Source organism: Capra hircus, chromosome 7 (genome assembly GCF_001704415.2).
Source record: "Capra hircus breed San Clemente chromosome 7, ASM170441v1, whole genome shotgun sequence".
In the NCBI taxonomy this organism is placed as follows: domain Eukaryota; kingdom Metazoa; phylum Chordata; class Mammalia; order Artiodactyla; family Bovidae; genus Capra; species Capra hircus.
The window spans coordinates 66661900-66679235 of record NC_030814.1 but is presented as its reverse complement, the minus strand read 5'-3'; the positions used below and the strand labels follow the sequence as shown (position 1 = coordinate 66679235).

At 56.9% G+C, this 17336-nt stretch overlaps 2 protein-coding genes and 2 non-coding genes across 8 annotated transcripts; 2 read left to right on the top strand and 2 right to left on the bottom strand.

The window, feature by feature from the left end:
* Positions 2496-2568, bottom strand: TRNAF-GAA. Its single transcript has one exon. It is a non-coding gene; the product is annotated as a tRNA-Phe (tRNA).
* Positions 2659-8833, top strand: NDUFS7 (NADH:ubiquinone oxidoreductase core subunit S7). 5 transcript variants are annotated; one of them, XM_018050444.1, is made up of 8 exons: positions 2659-3052; positions 4648-4681; positions 5555-5623; positions 5992-6109; positions 7312-7491; positions 7574-7620; positions 8089-8177; positions 8670-8833. In XM_018050444.1, exons 1-8 carry the CDS (start codon positions 3037-3039, stop codon positions 8765-8767), a joined length of 651 nt encoding a protein of 216 aa, XP_017905933.1. In that variant the 5' UTR covers positions 2659-3036; the 3' UTR covers positions 8768-8833. The 5 variants fall into 5 exon arrangements, with proteins under 5 accessions (XP_017905933.1, XP_017905935.1, XP_017905932.1 ...); XM_018050443.1 differs by lacking the exon at positions 2659-3052 and adding an exon at positions 3089-3245 and having other exon boundaries at positions 8670-8831; XM_018050445.1 differs by lacking the exon at positions 2659-3052 and adding an exon at positions 4429-4530.
* Positions 2701-2774, top strand: TRNAN-GUU. Its single transcript has one exon. It is a non-coding gene; the product is annotated as a tRNA-Asn (tRNA).
* GAMT (guanidinoacetate N-methyltransferase) lies at positions 9250-12293 on the bottom strand. Its single transcript, XM_018050447.1, has 6 exons — positions 12042-12293; positions 10912-11057; positions 10733-10796; positions 10381-10448; positions 10067-10177; positions 9250-9593 (listed from the first exon to the last, which is right to left on the bottom strand). Exons 1-6 carry the CDS (start codon positions 12220-12222, stop codon positions 9453-9455), a joined length of 711 nt encoding a protein of 236 aa, XP_017905936.1. The 5' UTR covers positions 12223-12293; the 3' UTR covers positions 9250-9452.

Here is a 17336-nt window from a genome sequence, read left to right as displayed (position 1 = left end):
CCCCACCCGGCGCCTCAGCTCTCACTGTTCTTGTGTCCTGTGGATTCTGAGTGTTTCTGTCTTCAAGCTTTGTCCTGCATCCACCAGGGCAGGCGGTGGTGGGTGGGACCTCCTGATGCCCCCAGGTGGCATTGGGCAGCGGTGAGGAAGCTGGAGCCAGCTGACCCAACTGGCTCCCAGGTGAGGGATGTTCAGAAGGGCCTGCCAGGTAGCCCCAGCTCCCTGGGGAAGTCAGCACACTGCTTCTGAAGCATCAAGAAGACAGCACAGGAGTGCAGGCAGGGGCCCCCACCAGCTGGCCTGTGGCCTCCTGCATCCCTATCCTTCAAAGCCCCAGATTCCCTGCACCCCCTCACCTACGGTCCCCTCGTCAGCCATCCTGGGCTCCAGCCAGCTAGAGACAGCTGCCTGCGCCTCTGCACGGCCACCTTGCTGCCCCCAGGTCTGGTCATCTCCCACCTGGTCACATTCCCAGTCCACCCTCCCTGACCTTTCCACCGAGACCCCAGACCTCCTTAGTACGCTCTTCCTACATTTGCTTGACCTGTCTGGCTCCAGCCCAGATGGCGTGAGGGGGTGATCAGACCCCCAATGGAAGGAGCAGCATATTTCAACAAAACTGCTTCCTTGGTGATGGTGGGGGGGGGGGAAGTTCCCTGTGTTTACTTGGGCACCTCTTCAAGCCCATCACCATTTATTCTGGAAATTGATTAAAACGAGGAATGCCCGGCACACGCATGCACGCTGAGAATCTCAAATCAGCTGTGTATGTCTGGGCAGTGTGGTCAGGGTCTTTCAACTCTGAGGCAGGGCTTCTCCCTCCTGGCTTTCCTGTCAGGGCACCCCCTCCCCCAGCCCCTGCTCGCCCTCCTTCCTCGCCCTGTAGCTTCCCTGGGCCTCTGACCCCTCTGCCTTCCTCTGCTCCTCCTCTAGCCCTGCTTCCACCCCCTGCCCCCACCCCCATCTTCTTCCTCCCTCCTCCCTGCCTGCCCTCTGTTTACTCCCTGCCCCATCAGACCTGCTTCTGGTAGGTTGCCTATTTGAAGGTTCTCCCAGGACACCCCAGGCTCCTGATCCAGGCTCTTCCCTCCCTGTCCAGTGCCTGTCTGAGTTATCCAGCCCTGCATCAGCAGTGAAACCGGCCCCTGCTGTCCAGAAACTACATTCTCCTGTGCGCCACTCTGTGGTCTCAGGAGGTCTCTGTCTGGGGCTGCACCATCTGAAGGCTTGGGTGGGGCTAGGGGCTCGGCTCCCAGATGCCTGGCTCACACAGGACTAGGAGATGAGAAAACGAGCCTGAAAAGGCTGTGATGTGATCATGTTGGCGATGTATCCACATTGGTTCCTGAATCGTGAACGTGAGTATAAGATGTTAGCAATAGGGGACACTGGGTGTTGAGCATAGCAAGCTCTATACTATGTTCAAAACTTTTCTCTGAATCAACAGATTATTTATGGCTGTGCTGGATCTTTGCTGTGTGTGCTTGTCTCTAGTTTCGGGAGCAGGGACTACTCTAATTGCAATGTGTGGTCTTATCACTGCAGTGACTTCTCTTGCTGCTGAGCACAGGCTCTAGAGCCCCCTGTGTGTAGTTGTGGCTCTCAGGTGCTAGAACACAGGCTCAGTAGCTGTAGCACAAGGGCTTAGTTGCTCCAGGGCATGTGGGATCTTCATGGACCAGGGATTGAACCTGTAACACCTGCACTGACAGGTAGATTCTTTACCAGTGAGCTACCAGAGAAGCCTTCTGACCCCCACCACCACCTTAAATTTTTTTATTTGTTTTTGGCTGTGCTGGGTCTTCATTTTTTTAAATTAATTAGCTTATTTGGGTTTATTTAAATTTTAAAAACAAAAATCCAGCTCCACAGCCTGGCCAGTCGTGGGAACTGAGGACTTGTAGGGTTCCCCTCGGCCCCACCTGCTCTTTACTCCTGCATGTGCTGGAGATGGATGGTGAGGGCGGCCAGATCCCACCTGCCCCTGCCCGGACCTATTGCCAGGCTCCCCGACACCCCTAGGCTGGTCCTCGCCCGCCAGGAGGAGCCCTGCTGCTCACCTGAGTTCCCCCGTTTAAGAGTCAGTTTCCCTATACGTAAAATGGGTAGAACAGGTGCCCAACAGGATTGTCACAATTAAACCACATAGGAGGGACTTCTCTGGCAGTCCAGAGGTAGATAGAGTCTGCCTGCCAATGCAGGAGTCACAGGCTGGATCCCTGGTCAGGAAGATCCCACATGCGTCGGAGCAACTAAGCCCCTGAGACACAACTACTGTCCCGCTCTGCGTGGACGGGGCGGTGCTTTGGGGCTGGAATCACAGTTTTGGGGATTGGTGGGGCGGGGCGGGCGGGCGGGTTTGAGGCCTGTTTCCATTCAAGCCCTCTCGCGTTGCCATAAGCCAATGTCAACATCCACACATTCTTGGTAAACAAGCTGGGAGCAGCTGGATCAGCTCCGAAAGAGAAGGATGATGCTAGCAGCGCCAAAACTTTTGCCGAAACCCGGGATCGAACCAGGGACCTTTAGATCTTCAGTCTAACGCTCTCCCAACTGAGCTATTTCGGCTGGATAGTAAGTCGTCTCCTCGCCTCCTGACTCCGCCCCGCTCTGTGCGGCTCGCACGCAGACGTAGGTCGGGCCGCCCATGCGGGCCGCGCATGCCTCGTAGGGTCGCGCCTGCAACTGAGCCGCAACACCGTCTCTGTGGCGCAATCGGTTAGCGCGTTCGGCTGTTAACCGAAAGGTTGGTGGTTCGAGCCCACCCAGGGACGGAGGTTGCACCTTTTGCTTCCCCGGGTAAGAAGAGACTGGGTTACCCTCTTCCTTTTGCCAAGACTCTCCGCCCGCACCTCCGTGTTCTATTTCCGCGTGGGGTGTCGGAGTCGCGCGGCGGTGGGGCGTCCACAGAGGCGGAACGTCCCCACCCGAGTTCCGGTTTTTCCGCACCACCCGAGCCGCTTTGGGCGACGGCCCGGGGCATCCGGAGCGCTACAGAGGACGGACCGTAGAGGTTGTCTGAAGGCCGAGGCCAAGATGGCGGCGCTGGCGGGTGAGAGCTGGTCAGGGCGGCGGGGTCCGGGCTTGGGTCGTTCCGGGAGACCTTTAGCCTCAGCCGCTCGGGCAAGCGGAGGCCGAGGGTGATGCAGGCTGCCATCTCTGGGAGGAATTCCAGGCGAGGGCAGAAGGGGCCCACATTTGGCCCAGGATGCTGCCCCTGAAATTCCCGGGAAGAGGCGGCGCTGGTGGGTACAGCCCTGACAGGGAGAAAAGTGAGGCCCAGAGAGAGGCTGGGACCCCCCTGGAGGTCACGCGGCCTGGTAGGGCCGGAACGCGACCCAGGGCAGCCTGCCACCCTGGGAAGGGGTCGGTCACCCGCTGCGCAGGCGTCCTAACCCTGGCTGCTCCAGGGCCCTTTCCTCCTCCGATTAGCGATTAAGCGCCTAGGATGGATTCCCAGGATTGTAAAGTAAAGTGGGTATACTGACAGCTGTCAAGATACTGTCTGGGAACCAGGGATCTGTTCGCAGTCCGGGTGCTTCATTAGTCATGCCTGGAAGGCCAGAGTCTAGTGGCGGGTCTGCCAACTGCTGTGTCCGTGAAGGAATGGAGTGGGCACGTTCCTTTATACAGGGTTGGCAGCAGTCCCTGTGGCGTAGCTAAGAAACCACTGTCATTTCTGTTGGTGAAATGCCTGCGTCCTGCTAATACTGCTGTAGTTTGGGCTATACTAAGGAAAGGCCAAATTTTTAGTAAGACGTGGGTGGCCATAAAATGGGTGTTTTTCCTTCCCGTGCAAGTTCGCTGGCCTTCTGAATCCTTACCAGCAGCCTCTTGCTAAGTCTGGACCAGAGGTTGAAATTCCTTCACCTTGAAGGTGAAGGGCGTTTACTGTGCTGTGAGCTTACCCAAAGCCCTAACTAAGGTCAGGTTGGGGGGCTGAGGCTGAGGCAGAGGCAGCTCACACAGGAGTCTGGAGTTGCCCAGCCTCTGGAACTCCTGAACTCCCAGCCAGAGCCTGGAGCCTCGCTGAAGTCTGTGGATATGTTAACTTGACACACACCTGTCAGTCTGAGTCAAGGCCATGACAGACACTAAGGGAAGCCAGGGAGGCCCTTGCATCTGGGGCAGGCAGGCACCATACTTGCGGATGTGGCAGGATCAGGAGGGCCTAGGAAGCTAGTGTAGACCCAGGCAGTTGAGCTGAAACCCGTCCCACAAGAAGGGCTGGGTGCTCCAGGCAGAGAGCATGGCAAGTGCAAGGCCCTGAGGTAGGTGGGACACTAATGTGCCTGAGCAAAGGAGCACTGGCCTCCAGTGTGGACTGTGTCATTGGAAACAGAGGAATGACACTGGACACTGTCTGGTGTCTGCTTCGTATTCTGAAAGATGGCTTTTTTCTTTTTTTGGCTATACCTCACAGCTTGCAGAATCTAAGCACGGAGTCCTGACTCCTCGACCACCAGGGAAGTCCCCTGAAAGATCGCTCTGTACCAAACATTTGTTAAATGGAGTCTAGATAGACTGAGGGTGAGAGAGAGGGGGTGCTAGGTCCTGACAGGCAAATGCCTGGCTGGACACTCCCAGCTGGTGTGGCCTCTGATGCTGCCTCAGCTCACTGCCTCCACCCTGTGGTTCTCTCTGCAGCTCCCCGCCTGTTGCACCCGATCCTTGCTGTACGGTGAGTGCCTGCCTCGGGCTCTGATCCTGACCCTCTACCCAGAGCAGTGAGGCCCTGGCCGGGAGGGGCTTAGACAGAGCCATTAGGGTGCCTCAGACTCGGGAGAGTCCTCCAGCAGTGCCAGGTTGGGGGTCACCTGGCCTCCAGACCCATGTTTCCCTGCCCTCGTGCCCTCAACTCAGCCATTACCTGACACTGGAAGGCTTCTAGTGCATTTGCTCAGGCAGCAGCCCTGTGCAAACCTCCTTGGGACGGGAAGGCAGGTGGCTGCAAACAAAGCCCAGAAATCCAGCCCCAGCCCCAAGCTTTCAGGGACACAGCAGATCTCAGGGGAGGGTCATCTTTTATTTTTTTAATACCAAAAACGTTTTGTTTTGGGTTGCAGGTGATTAACAATGTTGTGATAGTTCCAGTGAAGAGACTCAGTCATATACATACATGTATCCATTCTCCCCCAAACCTCAGGGGAGGGTCTTCTTAATGGAGGGGAGTTGGGGGCTCTGAGGACGGTGTGGATTTGGGCTGATTTTATTTTGATAGGCTTTTCCCCTAAGAATAAAATAGATAATGCAAAGCAAAGGGAAAATGGGGAAACAAGGAAAATTTCAGATGCAGAGCAGGCACTCTCTAGACCAGGGATCAGCAGATTTGTTTCCGCAAAGGGCGAGTTAGTGGACGTTTTTGGCTCTTTAAAAACCGCCACAGCCACCAAGAAAGTGAACGGGCATGGCTGTGTGTCAGTAAAACTTAATTTACAAAAAACAGGCGGAGGGCTATATTTGGCCCCTGGTCGGTCCCCCAACGCTGGTCCCGGGGTGACCCTGTCAGCAGGCGCCCCGGGCTCCCTGTCATGTGTGGTCCATCTCCCAACAGCTCTGGCATGGGTGCCGCTCTGCAGGTGCGAGGGGTCCATTCAAGCATGGCCGCTGACAGCCCGAGCAGGTGAGGCCAGCCTTCCCGAGAGCTACCCCACTAGCCACCCCACCCCCACCGGCTCAGCACTGGCCCATGGCAACCCTGGGGCCCTCCCACTACCCAGTGGGGCAATACCAGGAATCCTTGCCCTCAGAATCCTGCCCAGCCCCCTCCTGCACATCCAGGCTGATGGCTGCACATGTCCAGACCAGGAGCTTGCTGACAGAGTGTGTCAGCCAAACCTGTTTTCCAGATAAGGAGACCAAGTCCCTGAGAGGACAAGGTCTCACTGGGACTGCAGCGAGGCATGTCCTGCCCCAGGCCTGGGCAGCAGGTGGGGGCAGAGGGGGCGCCTGCCTGGCTGACGCCTCCCCATGCCATGTGTCCATGCCCAGCACCCAGCCCGCTGTATCCCAGGCCAGAGCCGTGGTCCCCAAACCTGCCGCACTTCCCAGCAGCCGGGGCGAGTATGTGGTGGCCAAGCTGGACGACCTCATCAACTGGGCGCGCCGGGTGAGCCCCTCCCTGTCTCTGTCCCTCAGGCCCCTGCTGCCATGTGGCCACAGAGCGGGCCAGGCCCCTCTGTGTGGAGACCTGAGGCTCTGATTCTCAGGATCTCTGCCCTTCCCCCTGCCACCTCCCAGAGAGGATGACCCACCTCCTTCCTGTCCTGTCTTCTGTTCCTCTCTTTTCTCTTTTAATGTAAAACCCATGTTTTTAACTGGAAATGGGAGATGAAAACAGTAGCTCCTTCCCAGCAGATATCCTAACTTCCACCCCACCCCTCATGTTGGCTTTGGGACAGTCTGGGTACCCTCGTGCTCATCTGTGTCTCCTTAAGACACATGTCCTCTGCCCTAGGACAGGGGCTCCTTTCAGTGCCCCTAGGGCGCCCCGCTGGGGAACAGGCCCCCATTGATGGTACTGTACAATGTCCATGTGTGATCAGCAGGGCTGCAGCAAACGGCGCTCCAGACCCGCAGCTCCAGGGTGGCCATGTCATTATGGTGGGCACCGCTCGGGTACCCTGCCATGTTGGGCTGCCCTTGCCCTCTGGATGACCCAAGCCCTGTCACCTGAATTAGCACATCTGCAGGGCAGCAGGGACCTTGGCCAGATCCCAAAATGGACACAGACAAGCAGAGATAACAGCTGGGGTGGTGGGGGATAGGAGGTGGTGGGAATCAGACTACAAGTCGGAGGGAGGTCAGGGTGCATCCAGGAGGGCTTCCTGGAGTTGGCCCTTTTAGTTCAGGCACTGTTGGGAAAAAGGCCCTGCAGGGGCTTAGTCTCAGGCTCTAAATCTGTGCCAGAAGTGATCACTGGGCACCCAGAGCAGCATGTGCCATATTGGAGGCCAGATTTAGGGGAGACTGGGGTTGTGTGCACTGTATCATTAAAACTATTTGCAGTTGGTTTTAGGGCTTTTCTGTTCGTTTTTCTTTTTGGTAACATAGCTGCTGGGAAGCATGGACCCACTGGCCAAACTCACTTTGCCCTCTTGGCAGGCAGTCCTGGGCTGGGGCAGCATGCTCAGGCTGGTGACCAGCATCCAGAATGCCTTGGAGGTCTGGAGGTCATGTAGTCACTGTGGGCTAAGGGGTCATCTTTGAAGAAAGGCTAGGCATCTGGATTTTTCTTTGTGAAATCGCCCAGTTTCTTGAAACACGGTGGGCCCCTCAGTCTGCTCACTGGCCACCCATCCTGCCCTGCAGAGCTCACTGTGGCCCATGACCTTTGGCCTGGCCTGCTGTGCCGTGGAGATGATGCACATGGCAGCTCCCCGCTATGACATGGACCGCTTTGGCGTGGTCTTCCGTGCCAGCCCGCGCCAGTCCGATGTGATGATAGTGGCTGGGACGCTCACCAACAAGATGGCCCCTGCGCTCCGCAAGGTGGGCCGAGCCCCAAGGCTCACCCTTACTCCCCGTCCCCCACCCCCCAACCTTGAGCCGCACAGACCCCTGTCTCTTCCAGGTCTACGACCAGATGCCAGAGCCCCGCTATGTCGTATCCATGGGGAGGTGAGTGCCCAGTGGGGCAGGGTCGGATGACAGACGCCGGTGACACACTGGCCTCTCTCCTGTCTTTCTGTGCTGCTTTCTCACTGGGGTTGTCCAGAATGTCCCCTTCTGTCCCATGACAGTCGTGCCCTCACTCCAGCAGCCTGTCCAGTTCCTGTCTGTGTCCACGGTAGGACCATGGGAGGGACATCCTGCTCTGGGGGTGCTGCAGCCTTCTCCCCATCTGGCAAGCTCCTATTTCTCCACGCCATTAAAGGCTGTGTAGTCATCTAATTTCTTGGTGGAGGTGGAATTCACATACTATAAAATTCACCCTTTCAAAGTGTAATATTCCGTGGGTTTTGGCGCATTTACAGGGTTGTGCACCCACTATACCTATGGAAGAGGTGTGGGTTGGAGGTTGGGAGCGGGGAGAGAGGTGGCCAGGGTGGTAGGAAAGGCCCTCACAGCCCCATTCCCCTCCCCCAGCTGCGCCAACGGAGGTGGCTACTACCACTACTCCTACTCAGTGGTGCGGGGCTGTGACCGCATTGTTCCAGTGGACATCTACGTCCCAGGTGAGCCCCTCTGGGCACACAGAACCCCCTCTCCCCCATTGAGAGGGCTCGCCCTGTACGCATGAGCAGACCTAGGGTCCCAGAAGAGTGACACCTCAGCCTTTCCCCCCGTTGTCCCTAGAATTGTAGGTCTTTTGAGTTTACCCGGATTCACCTCGCTCCAGTCTGCCCCTACCTCTTTGCAAGGGTCCTGGGGGGCGGAGCAGTGTGGCCTGGGTGTCAGCAGGCCGCCCATACTTGTCTCCTGGGTCCAGAGCCAGGTCACGTGGGGGTAAGGGCCGTGGACAGGGTAGCTCACCTGGGCGGGGCCCTCTGGGCCTTCCCCCACCCACGTCTTGGCCTGGAGGTCCAGTCCTGGGTTCATTCCGTCTGGCGGGCGGGCCTGGACCCCGAGGGTGGCTCCGCCCACCTGCCCACCCCCAAGCCCATCCCAACTGGCGTTGGGTGGAGGATTCAGGAGCTTGAGGCACCGCTCGCACCGCTCCCCTCTAGGCTGCCCGCCTACGGCCGAGGCCCTGCTCTATGGCATTCTGCAGCTGCAGAAGAAGATCAAACGGGAAAAGAGGTTGCGGATCTGGTACCGCAGGTAGTGCTGGCGCCCGGCCGCCCTGAGCATCGTCCCCCCAAGAGGCGGTCAATAAACCCTATCAACCCTCCCTGCGCTCCTGCCCAGCGTGCTCTGTGGGCCGGGGCTGGGGACCTGCGGGGAGGACGGGGCCTTGCTCTCTTGGGGGGGGAGCTGAGGCCTCGGGAGGGCGTGGAGTCAGAGGAAACAGGATGATGGGAGAGTTGGGGTGCAGCCTGACTGGGTGGGACCAGAGGGTCTGGATCTTGGGGCTGCCACCCTGTGTGGCCCTGACCTAGTTCAGCCTCTTCTGAGGACCCCAGGTGCCCACCAGCGGGAGGGTGGGAGGGGCCATCGGTGATTGATTGCCAGTGTCTGACGAGGGCGGGACGGGAGATCGGAAACTAGTGGGGAATAGCCACCGGCTCCGAAAAGCGCTTGTAGCAGATTTTTTTCCTTTTACCATTCTTTGGAGAGGCAGGAAAAATAAAAGCAAAAACACACTTGTGTCCCACTGCTGATGGGCCAGACCAGCATTAGCCTTTATTTCATCCACAGATCCTCTGGCAGAGAGGGATAGGGAGGCTGGTGTGGGTCTGGACCAGGGTTGAGGGCTGGAGCCTTCAATTCCGGTCACAAAGGCACTGAGTAGGGGTAGGTGTTACCGAAACCCAGGGCCCCTGGGCGGCGTGGGCAGCTGGCCCTTGGGCTCAGTGCTTGGTGACCAGGGGCGTGATCATCCGCGGGAAGGCGTAGTAGCGGCAGTCGGCTGGTGGGACCAGCTCCAAGACCTGCGTGCGTATGTTATCCCGCCGGAAGCCCGCCTCCAGCAGGGCCGGCACCTGGGTCTCCTGGCCAGAGGGAGGCGCCAGGTAACGGGGAGTGGCCGGCAGTAGTGACGCTCTGCAGCCCGCCCCTCTGCCAGGTACCCTGGGGGCTAGGCGGGGTCGGAGGCCTGGGTGTGGGTGTCTTCAGGTGTTCTAACAGGGCTTCCAGGCTGTTAGGGGGTATCGCCTAGTACGTCCTCGCAGATAGAGGAAACCAAGTGGGCAAAGGCCTGAGACAAAGGTGGCCAGACCAATAAAGAGAAGCCTGGGTGCAGGAGGGCAGAGGGAGGGGTGCGGTGACTCTGGGGTGCATCCGTGTATCCCAGGGACTGGGGGAGCCACCAGATGTCAGCCTGGAGAGACTGACCTCTCCTGATGTACAAGTGGGCGCTCAGTCCACTGAGATCAGCCCTTAGGGCTGGCAGAAACCAGAAACCCTCCCCAGATCACAGCTGCCTTCCCACCCAGAGTCACTGCCCAGGATGGGGGTGGGGCACCTCAAACATGGTGGTGATGTCCGAATACTTGGTCTTCATCAGCTCCCCCCAGGAGGTGAGGTTACAGTAGGTGAGGACACCCCCTGGCTTCAGCAGGCGGAAGGCATGGTCCTGGGGGTGGGGGTGGGGGTGAACAGTGGTCAGGAAGGGATGTGAGGGTGGGCAAAGGTGTTCCCAGTGGACCTCCCGCCTCCTGGCAGGTCAGGGGAATAGTGGAAGGAGAGGTGACCCCTGCATGGACAGCAGGTGCCCCCCACGGGGCTGGCCCTCCATCCTGTGGCTGGTAGCCCACATTCCACCATCAGTGGCCCTACCCGAATGAAGTTGAACTGGTGAGTGTGCCAGGTCTCCTCCGACAGCGGGTACGTATCGTACAGGATCCCTGTGTGGGAGGATGGAAGTCACATGGTTGGGGGGGCAGCCTCACCAGGCGGGGCTGCCAGTGGGAGCCTTGGGGAGGCCCCAAGTGCCATGGCCACTTCTACGCATCATGTCTCTTCCGTCCTTAAGGAGGTGTACGTGCACCTGCATGCCAGGCTCCTGGACGTGCATCCGTCCGTGCCTGCCTCTTGGCTCTGTGCCCCAGTGAAATGTCAAGGCTTCATAAGCAGGCAGAGGGGCTGGCAGGCCCTGCAGAGCAACCCCCCAGCTCCCAGAGCCCCTCACCATCAAAGTGACTGTCTGGCAGGGTGGGTGCCACTTCCTCCCACAGGCCTTTCAAGGGAACCACCTTGGGGCAGAGGAGAAAAAGGCTAGGTCAGAGGGGGCCCAGAACTCCCATCTGTTACAAGGGAGGGGGCAGGGCCTTCACCCTGAAGACAGGGGCCAAGGGCAGAAACAGGCACCTTGTGTGGCTGCTGCAGGGCCCAATCCTGGAGCCGCTGGAAGACGCCCTCGTTGCACTCAATGATCCAGTGCTCCTCGATGGGAGCCTCCTGCACCTTTGTGGCTGCGATGGCCATGCCAAAGCCCACTTCTAGCACCCGGCCCCCTAGGCAGACAAAGAGCCCAGGTGTTACCCACAGGGTGGGGCTGGTGAGGCTACCTGGAGGAGGGGGCACGGGGGCACAGCTTTGGCGGGGAGAAACATTTGCCACAAGGACCGGGCGGCACAGCAAAGCAGAGGTGGGACAGAACACAGCAGCTCTGAGGGAACAGTGTGGGCCCGGGCCAGTAGCCAGGGAGGGTGGCCTGCCAGGGAGGCCATGGACAACAACTACTGGGCTGGCCAGGCCAGGGAGCAAGACAGACCCTGGACCTTGAGCCCTGGCCCAGGCTGTTTACACTGAGGGTGCTTATCTGCCGATTTGGGCAGTCCCCAGCCCTGCAACAGTGAAGTCAACAAAGGACAAGGAAGAACCAGGATTCAAGGCCCAGGCCTGGAACAGAAGAGGGCGGGGATTGATCCCCTTTAGGTCAAAGACGGAGGCAGAAACACCCTAACCAAGCAGGGACGCTGGCTGTGCCCATTTGGTAGACGGGGACACAGAGGCCCACAGGCGGAACGCACAGCCTCTGGGGTTGTGGGGATCCCTCAGCACCCCACGGGCTCTGACACCTGGTGCAGGGCCACCTCCAACAGCTGTCTCCTGGCCTTAGCTTTCCCGGAGCTATTCTTAGCTGAGGTGGGCCTCCCGCGACTCCTAGGCATAAGTCCCCACGTGGGCTTGGGCAGCACCTCTCCAGGCTGCTATTCCCCGTCTTCGGCCTCGCGCGGGGTTGGGGGGGCGGGGCGCTGAGTTCCGCGTCTCTGAGGACCCATCCCCCGATTCACCCCCATCCCCGAGTGGGGGCGTCAGTGCTCCTGGAGAGGGCGTTCCTGGTACTCAAGGCGCCCGCAGCGCCCCCAGGACAACCCCGCTAGCCTTGCGAGCGGCCCTACATTCCGGGCGAGGAAAAAAGGCGCACAGAGACTCCGCCGCGTCGCCGGAGAGCGGGCTGGCCTCGGTCGGCCCCGCTCGCCGGGCCGGGCTACCTCTGGAGGCGGCGGCGGCCGCCAGCGCGTGCATGTAGGGGGTCTCCCAGCGCTCCATCACCGGCTTGCCCAGGATCTGCAGGTGCGTGTCCGACTCGTCGTAGGCCGCGGGCGCAGCCCGCCACGCTGGGCTGCAATTCTCGCCGGGCGCGAAGATAGGGGTCGCAGCGGGGGCGCTCATGCTGCTGGATAGACCGCGCACCCTGCAAGCTCCGGAGTGGCAGGGCCCCGTCCCTGCAGGGCCTTCTGGGCAGGGGGCGGGGCGGGGCGGGGCGGGGCGGGGCGGGGCGGGTGGTGGGCGGGACGGACGGCCCAGGGCACGGGGCGCGAGCTCATTGCGCAGCGCCACGAGCGGCCTCTAGCGACCGCGGTGGAAAAGGCGGCCCTCGGTGGGTCCCGGATCCCCGCGACGGTCTCTCGCGAAGCCTCCAGCGCCTAGCGGGTAGACCAGGCACTAGAGCCCTCGGGGTCCTCACCCTGTCGCTTTCCTGCCTCAGTTTCCTCATCTGTCACCACCGACCTTATCAACATAGCCCTCCTTGCTGGAGTGTGAAGGTCTAAGGATTTTCCAGGCAGGGTTGGACGTGCTTTAGTGTTTACAATTACTCATCCTTCAGAAGTGTTGCAGTGGCTTCTTTTATCCTCATCAGTTTTATCTTATTTATTCAATTTTTAGTTTTGGGCGTGCCACATGGCTTATGGGATCTTATTTCCCTGACCAAGGATTGAAACTGGGATGCGCAGTAAAAGCGCCACCAAGTCCCAACCACTGGACCACCAGGGAGTTAGTTCCCTTATCCCTCCTCACTTTACAGGTGGGGAAACTAATACTCCACAGGCAAAGCTGGCAACCTTACGACTGTGAGTGCAGGGGTGCAGGGACCCAGAACAAACCCTGACCACCCTTCCTGAGCTCATATCACTCCCCCATGCTACCTGAGACCCCGGAGGCCCGATAAGCAACTCAGGGCACAGAGGCCTCCAGCACTGGGACTGAAACACTCACCCCAGCAGTCAGCAGTTGCCAGACCCTCCTCCCCAGGACAGTAGGCAGGACAGCCCACCCCTGCTGTCTTATCCCAGGGCAGCCTGGGAGTCAGCTATGTCCTCTGCCTGCCATTCTGGGACCCGGCCCCAAGTGGAGCTGGGATGTCCTCCAGGCTCTCCCTTTTCCTGTCTGCACACAGGGTGTGAGTCTGGAACACTCCATCCCTGCCAAACCTTTCGCACATCCCAGTGAACATGTGGGAAAACTGAGGCCCAGAGAGGCTGAGGTCTGAACAAAGATTCATACAGCCAAAGCTATAGTTTTCCACAGTAGTCAAGTACAGTTGTGAGAGTTGAACCATAAAGAAGGCTGAGTGCGGAAGAACTGGTGCTTTTGAACTATAGTGTTGGAGAAGTCTCTTGAGAGTCCTTTGAATTGCAAGAAGATCAAACCAGTCAATCCTAAAGGAAATCAATCCTAAATATTCATTGGAAGGGCTAATGCTGAAGCTCCAATACTTTGGCCACCAAAGAGCTGACTCATTGGAAAAAATCCTGATGCTGGGAAAGATTGAAGGCAAGAGAAGAGAGCGACAGAGAATGAGACTGTTAGGTAACATCATCAACTCAATGGACATGAATCTGAGCAAACTGTGGGAAATAGTGGATGACAGGGAGCCTGGCGTGATGCAATCCATGGGGTCACAGAGAGTGGGACATGACAGCAAATGAAAAACAACAAGCCACGCCCTTCTGTGTCCACCTCTGGATGGCTGCTAACAGCCCTGACCTGGCTCCAGACTCCTCCCCACAGGCCCTGCCCACCCCCTGCAGAGCTCCTGTGTCCCTCCTGCCCCCAGTCCTTTGCACACACTCTTTCCTCTGCCTGGACAGCTTCTCCTCTCTCCTGGCCTGGTTGCCTTCTCTTTCTGCTTCATGGCTGCAGCCACACCTCCTCTGGGAGGCAACCCCCCTTCCAGGCTGAGTACAGCCGATTTGAAGCTGTTTTATCTCTGGTACCTCTCTTTGGTATTTTACTCACTGACAGTATTTCTTTAAGGTGGTATTGTCTGTCTGACCCACCTGGTACACAGAAAGTGCTTGATTAAATCTTGGGGTACATTGGTTCTCATGTGGTCTGGATGGAAGAGACTCTCAGGAAGAGGCATGGTGAATAGATGTCCCAGGCACCAGTCACTAGGGCTCCGCTCACACTGCTTTTAGTCTCACGTGAGTTCATATTGTCTGGTTACGGCTGTGCTGGGCACTGTGGTGGGGGCTTTGCAGGCATGCACCCCAGTATTCTTGAGCCACCCTTGTACACAGGAGGCACTCACTAATGTCACCCAATTCAAGCAATGCTCCAGAATGCCCAGCCAGAATCAGGGGAAGGCAGGTTGTATTCATTAGCTATTGTTGTTTGTCGTTCAGTCACAAAGTCATGTCTGACTCTCTGTGACCCCATGGACTGTAGTTTGCCAGGCTCCTCTGTCCATGGGATTCTCCAGGCAAGAACATTGGAGTGGGTTTCCATTTCCATCTCCAAGGGATCATCTGGACCCAGGGATCGAACCCACGTCTCCTGCATTGGCAGGTGTGTTCTTTACCACTGAGCTTCCAGAGAAGCCCTCATTGCTATTGCTGTATAACAGATTGCAGCAAATATAGCTGCTTAACGCAACCCAGTTTAGCATCTTTCTGTGGGTCAGATTCAGGTGCAGCTTAGCAGGTCCTCTGCTTCACAGCCTGTGGCATGGCTGCAACTGAGATGCTGCCCAGGGCTGGGAGACTCATCTGAAACCCAGCTGGGGATGGGTCTGCTTCCAGGGTTGCTCACTGGCAGTTGGCTCCATTCAGTTCCTGGCCACGTGGGTCTTCCTGAATTTTCACCGTGGCTTCTAGCAAGACAGAAGTCAAAACTGTTTACAGTCTGGTCACAGAAGGACATCCCCACACCCTGGCCATGTCCTGTTGGTTAGAAGCCAGGTGCACAAGGGTAGGGACCCCAGGAGCCCATGGAGTAGGGGTCATTCTCAGAAGCTGCTGCCCACTCAGACCCGAAGAGGAAGCCATGGCGGCAGAGGAAGGGAGTCAAATGGTACTGTCACCTGCAGCTTTGCTGCCAGGAGATATGGAACCTCCCGTGTCTGGTCAAGCTGCCACCTACCAGTGGTTGCCGACAAACAGCCGGGACTCCATCCCCAAGAGTGGCTGAGAGCGTGGCACAACCTGGCTGGCAACTCAGCACAGGGCTCTCTGTTCCAACCTCGGCGGCCAGTGTCCTCTTCTCTCAGTGGAGTGACCACTCTTGCCCCGCTGATGTCTTCAAATAAATGACACATGGTGGTTCCTTGTGTCCACTTTTCTCAAGAGAGCCTAGCGTCTGTGCCCTGTTATCCGCATTTCGCAGACTTGGACTCAGAGAAAGAAGGTGACTTTCTCGGACACGCAGTGAATCGGTGGCAGAGAGGATGGGAACAGGGGTGTACCTGACTCCAGAATGCAGCCTTCAGAGATGTTTTAAAAGAAAGAAAATATTTATTTTCTGATTAGAAAGGTGACACCGTTGATCAAAACATTCCAACTTATGGAGTTGTCAAACTCTGGCCTGCAGGTCACATCCCCTTTCTGTGGTTTGGTTATAGCCTCAGTAGATAAAGAATCTGCCTGCCAGTGCAGGAGACACAGGAGATGCAGGTTCAATCCCTGAGGGGGAAGGACCTCTAGAGAAGGGAATGGCAACCCTCTCCAGTATTCTTGCCTGGGAAATCCCATGGACAGAGGAGCCTGGTGGGCTACAGTCCATGGGATCGAAAAGAGTCAAACACAACTGAGTGACTAAGCACGCAAGGATGTATGTGAGATAAAAATGTTTTGGTTTTTTTTTACATCTTTAAATGGTTGAACGAAAATCAAAAGTATTTGAGACACACGGAAATTATATGACAGTCACATTGGTGTGTCTGTAAATAAAGTTGATAGTCACAGCTATTTGTTTCCATATGAACTCTGATGCTTTCCGATTATAGCAGCACAGAGTCATTGCCACAGAGCTTCAGAGCCGAAAACATTTACTGTGTGGCCCTGAACAGAAAGCTTCCCAGCCCCCTTCCAGAGCAGCCCACAGCTCCTTCCTGGAAAATGAAAGTCACCCAGTTATTCAGCACATATCAAGTTCCTCACCCCGAGGGTCCTGCCCTGGCCCCACCCAGACTCAAAGCATATTGAAAGATGGACAAAAAATAAATAATAAGTGCATGTCACCTGGCAGCTATGACAAAACAAAATCCCCATGATCCCTGCCCCCTGTCTAGGTCTCTCCTCTACCAGGCAATGTCCATGCCATATATTTTCTCTGTACACAATGTTACATATAGTTTTTAAATTAAAAGGGTCCAATGGGCTTCCTACGTGGCACTAGTGGTAAAGAACCCACTCGCCAATGCGGGAGACAGAAGAGACTTGGGTTTGATCCCTGAGTTGGGTAGCTTCCCTAGAGGAGGACATGGCAACCCACTCCAGTATTCTTGCCTAGAGAATCTCATGGACAGAGGAGTCTGGTGGGCTATAGTCCATGGGGTCTTGCACAGAGTCGGACACAACTGAGCAACTTAGGACACACAAAAGGCATTTGTACATCCACGTTCATAGCAGTATTATCCACAGTAACCAAAGGGTAGAAATTACCCAAGTGTCTGTCAATGGGTGATGAATAAACAGTATGTGGTTCTTCCACACACAGGGGACTATCACTCAGCCACGAAAAGGGGTGAAGCACTGACCCTCACTACCACATGGATGGACCTTGAGGACATTATGCTCAGGGAGAGAAGCCAGACACAGAAGGACACATACTGTTTGATTTCACTCACAGGAGGTCCCTAGAAGTGTCAGATCCAGAAACAGGAAGTAGATGGTGGGGCCAGGACTGGGGGAGGGGATGGGGAGTCAGTGTTTCATGGGGACAGAGTTTCAGTTTGGGAAGATGAGAAAGTCAGATGATCAGGGGCGGGCGGTGGGGTGGGGGCCGCTGCATGACAGTGTGAATGTGTTTAATGCCACTGAGCTCTGTACTGATACATGGTTACAATGGTAACTGGTATATTTTACTGCAATTGAGAAAAGGGCAAAAACTGTATTCTGTGTTTTGGATATGCCTGAACAACCCATGTTAGGAGTTACATTCAAGAAAGTGTGCACATACCCGTTTTTGATTCACTGTTCACCCTGGGGTGGGAAGAAGGAAGTGAATGGAGAGGAGGGAAAAGCAAGCTGTCAAGTTCATCTCTTTAAAAAGATCTGAAGCAA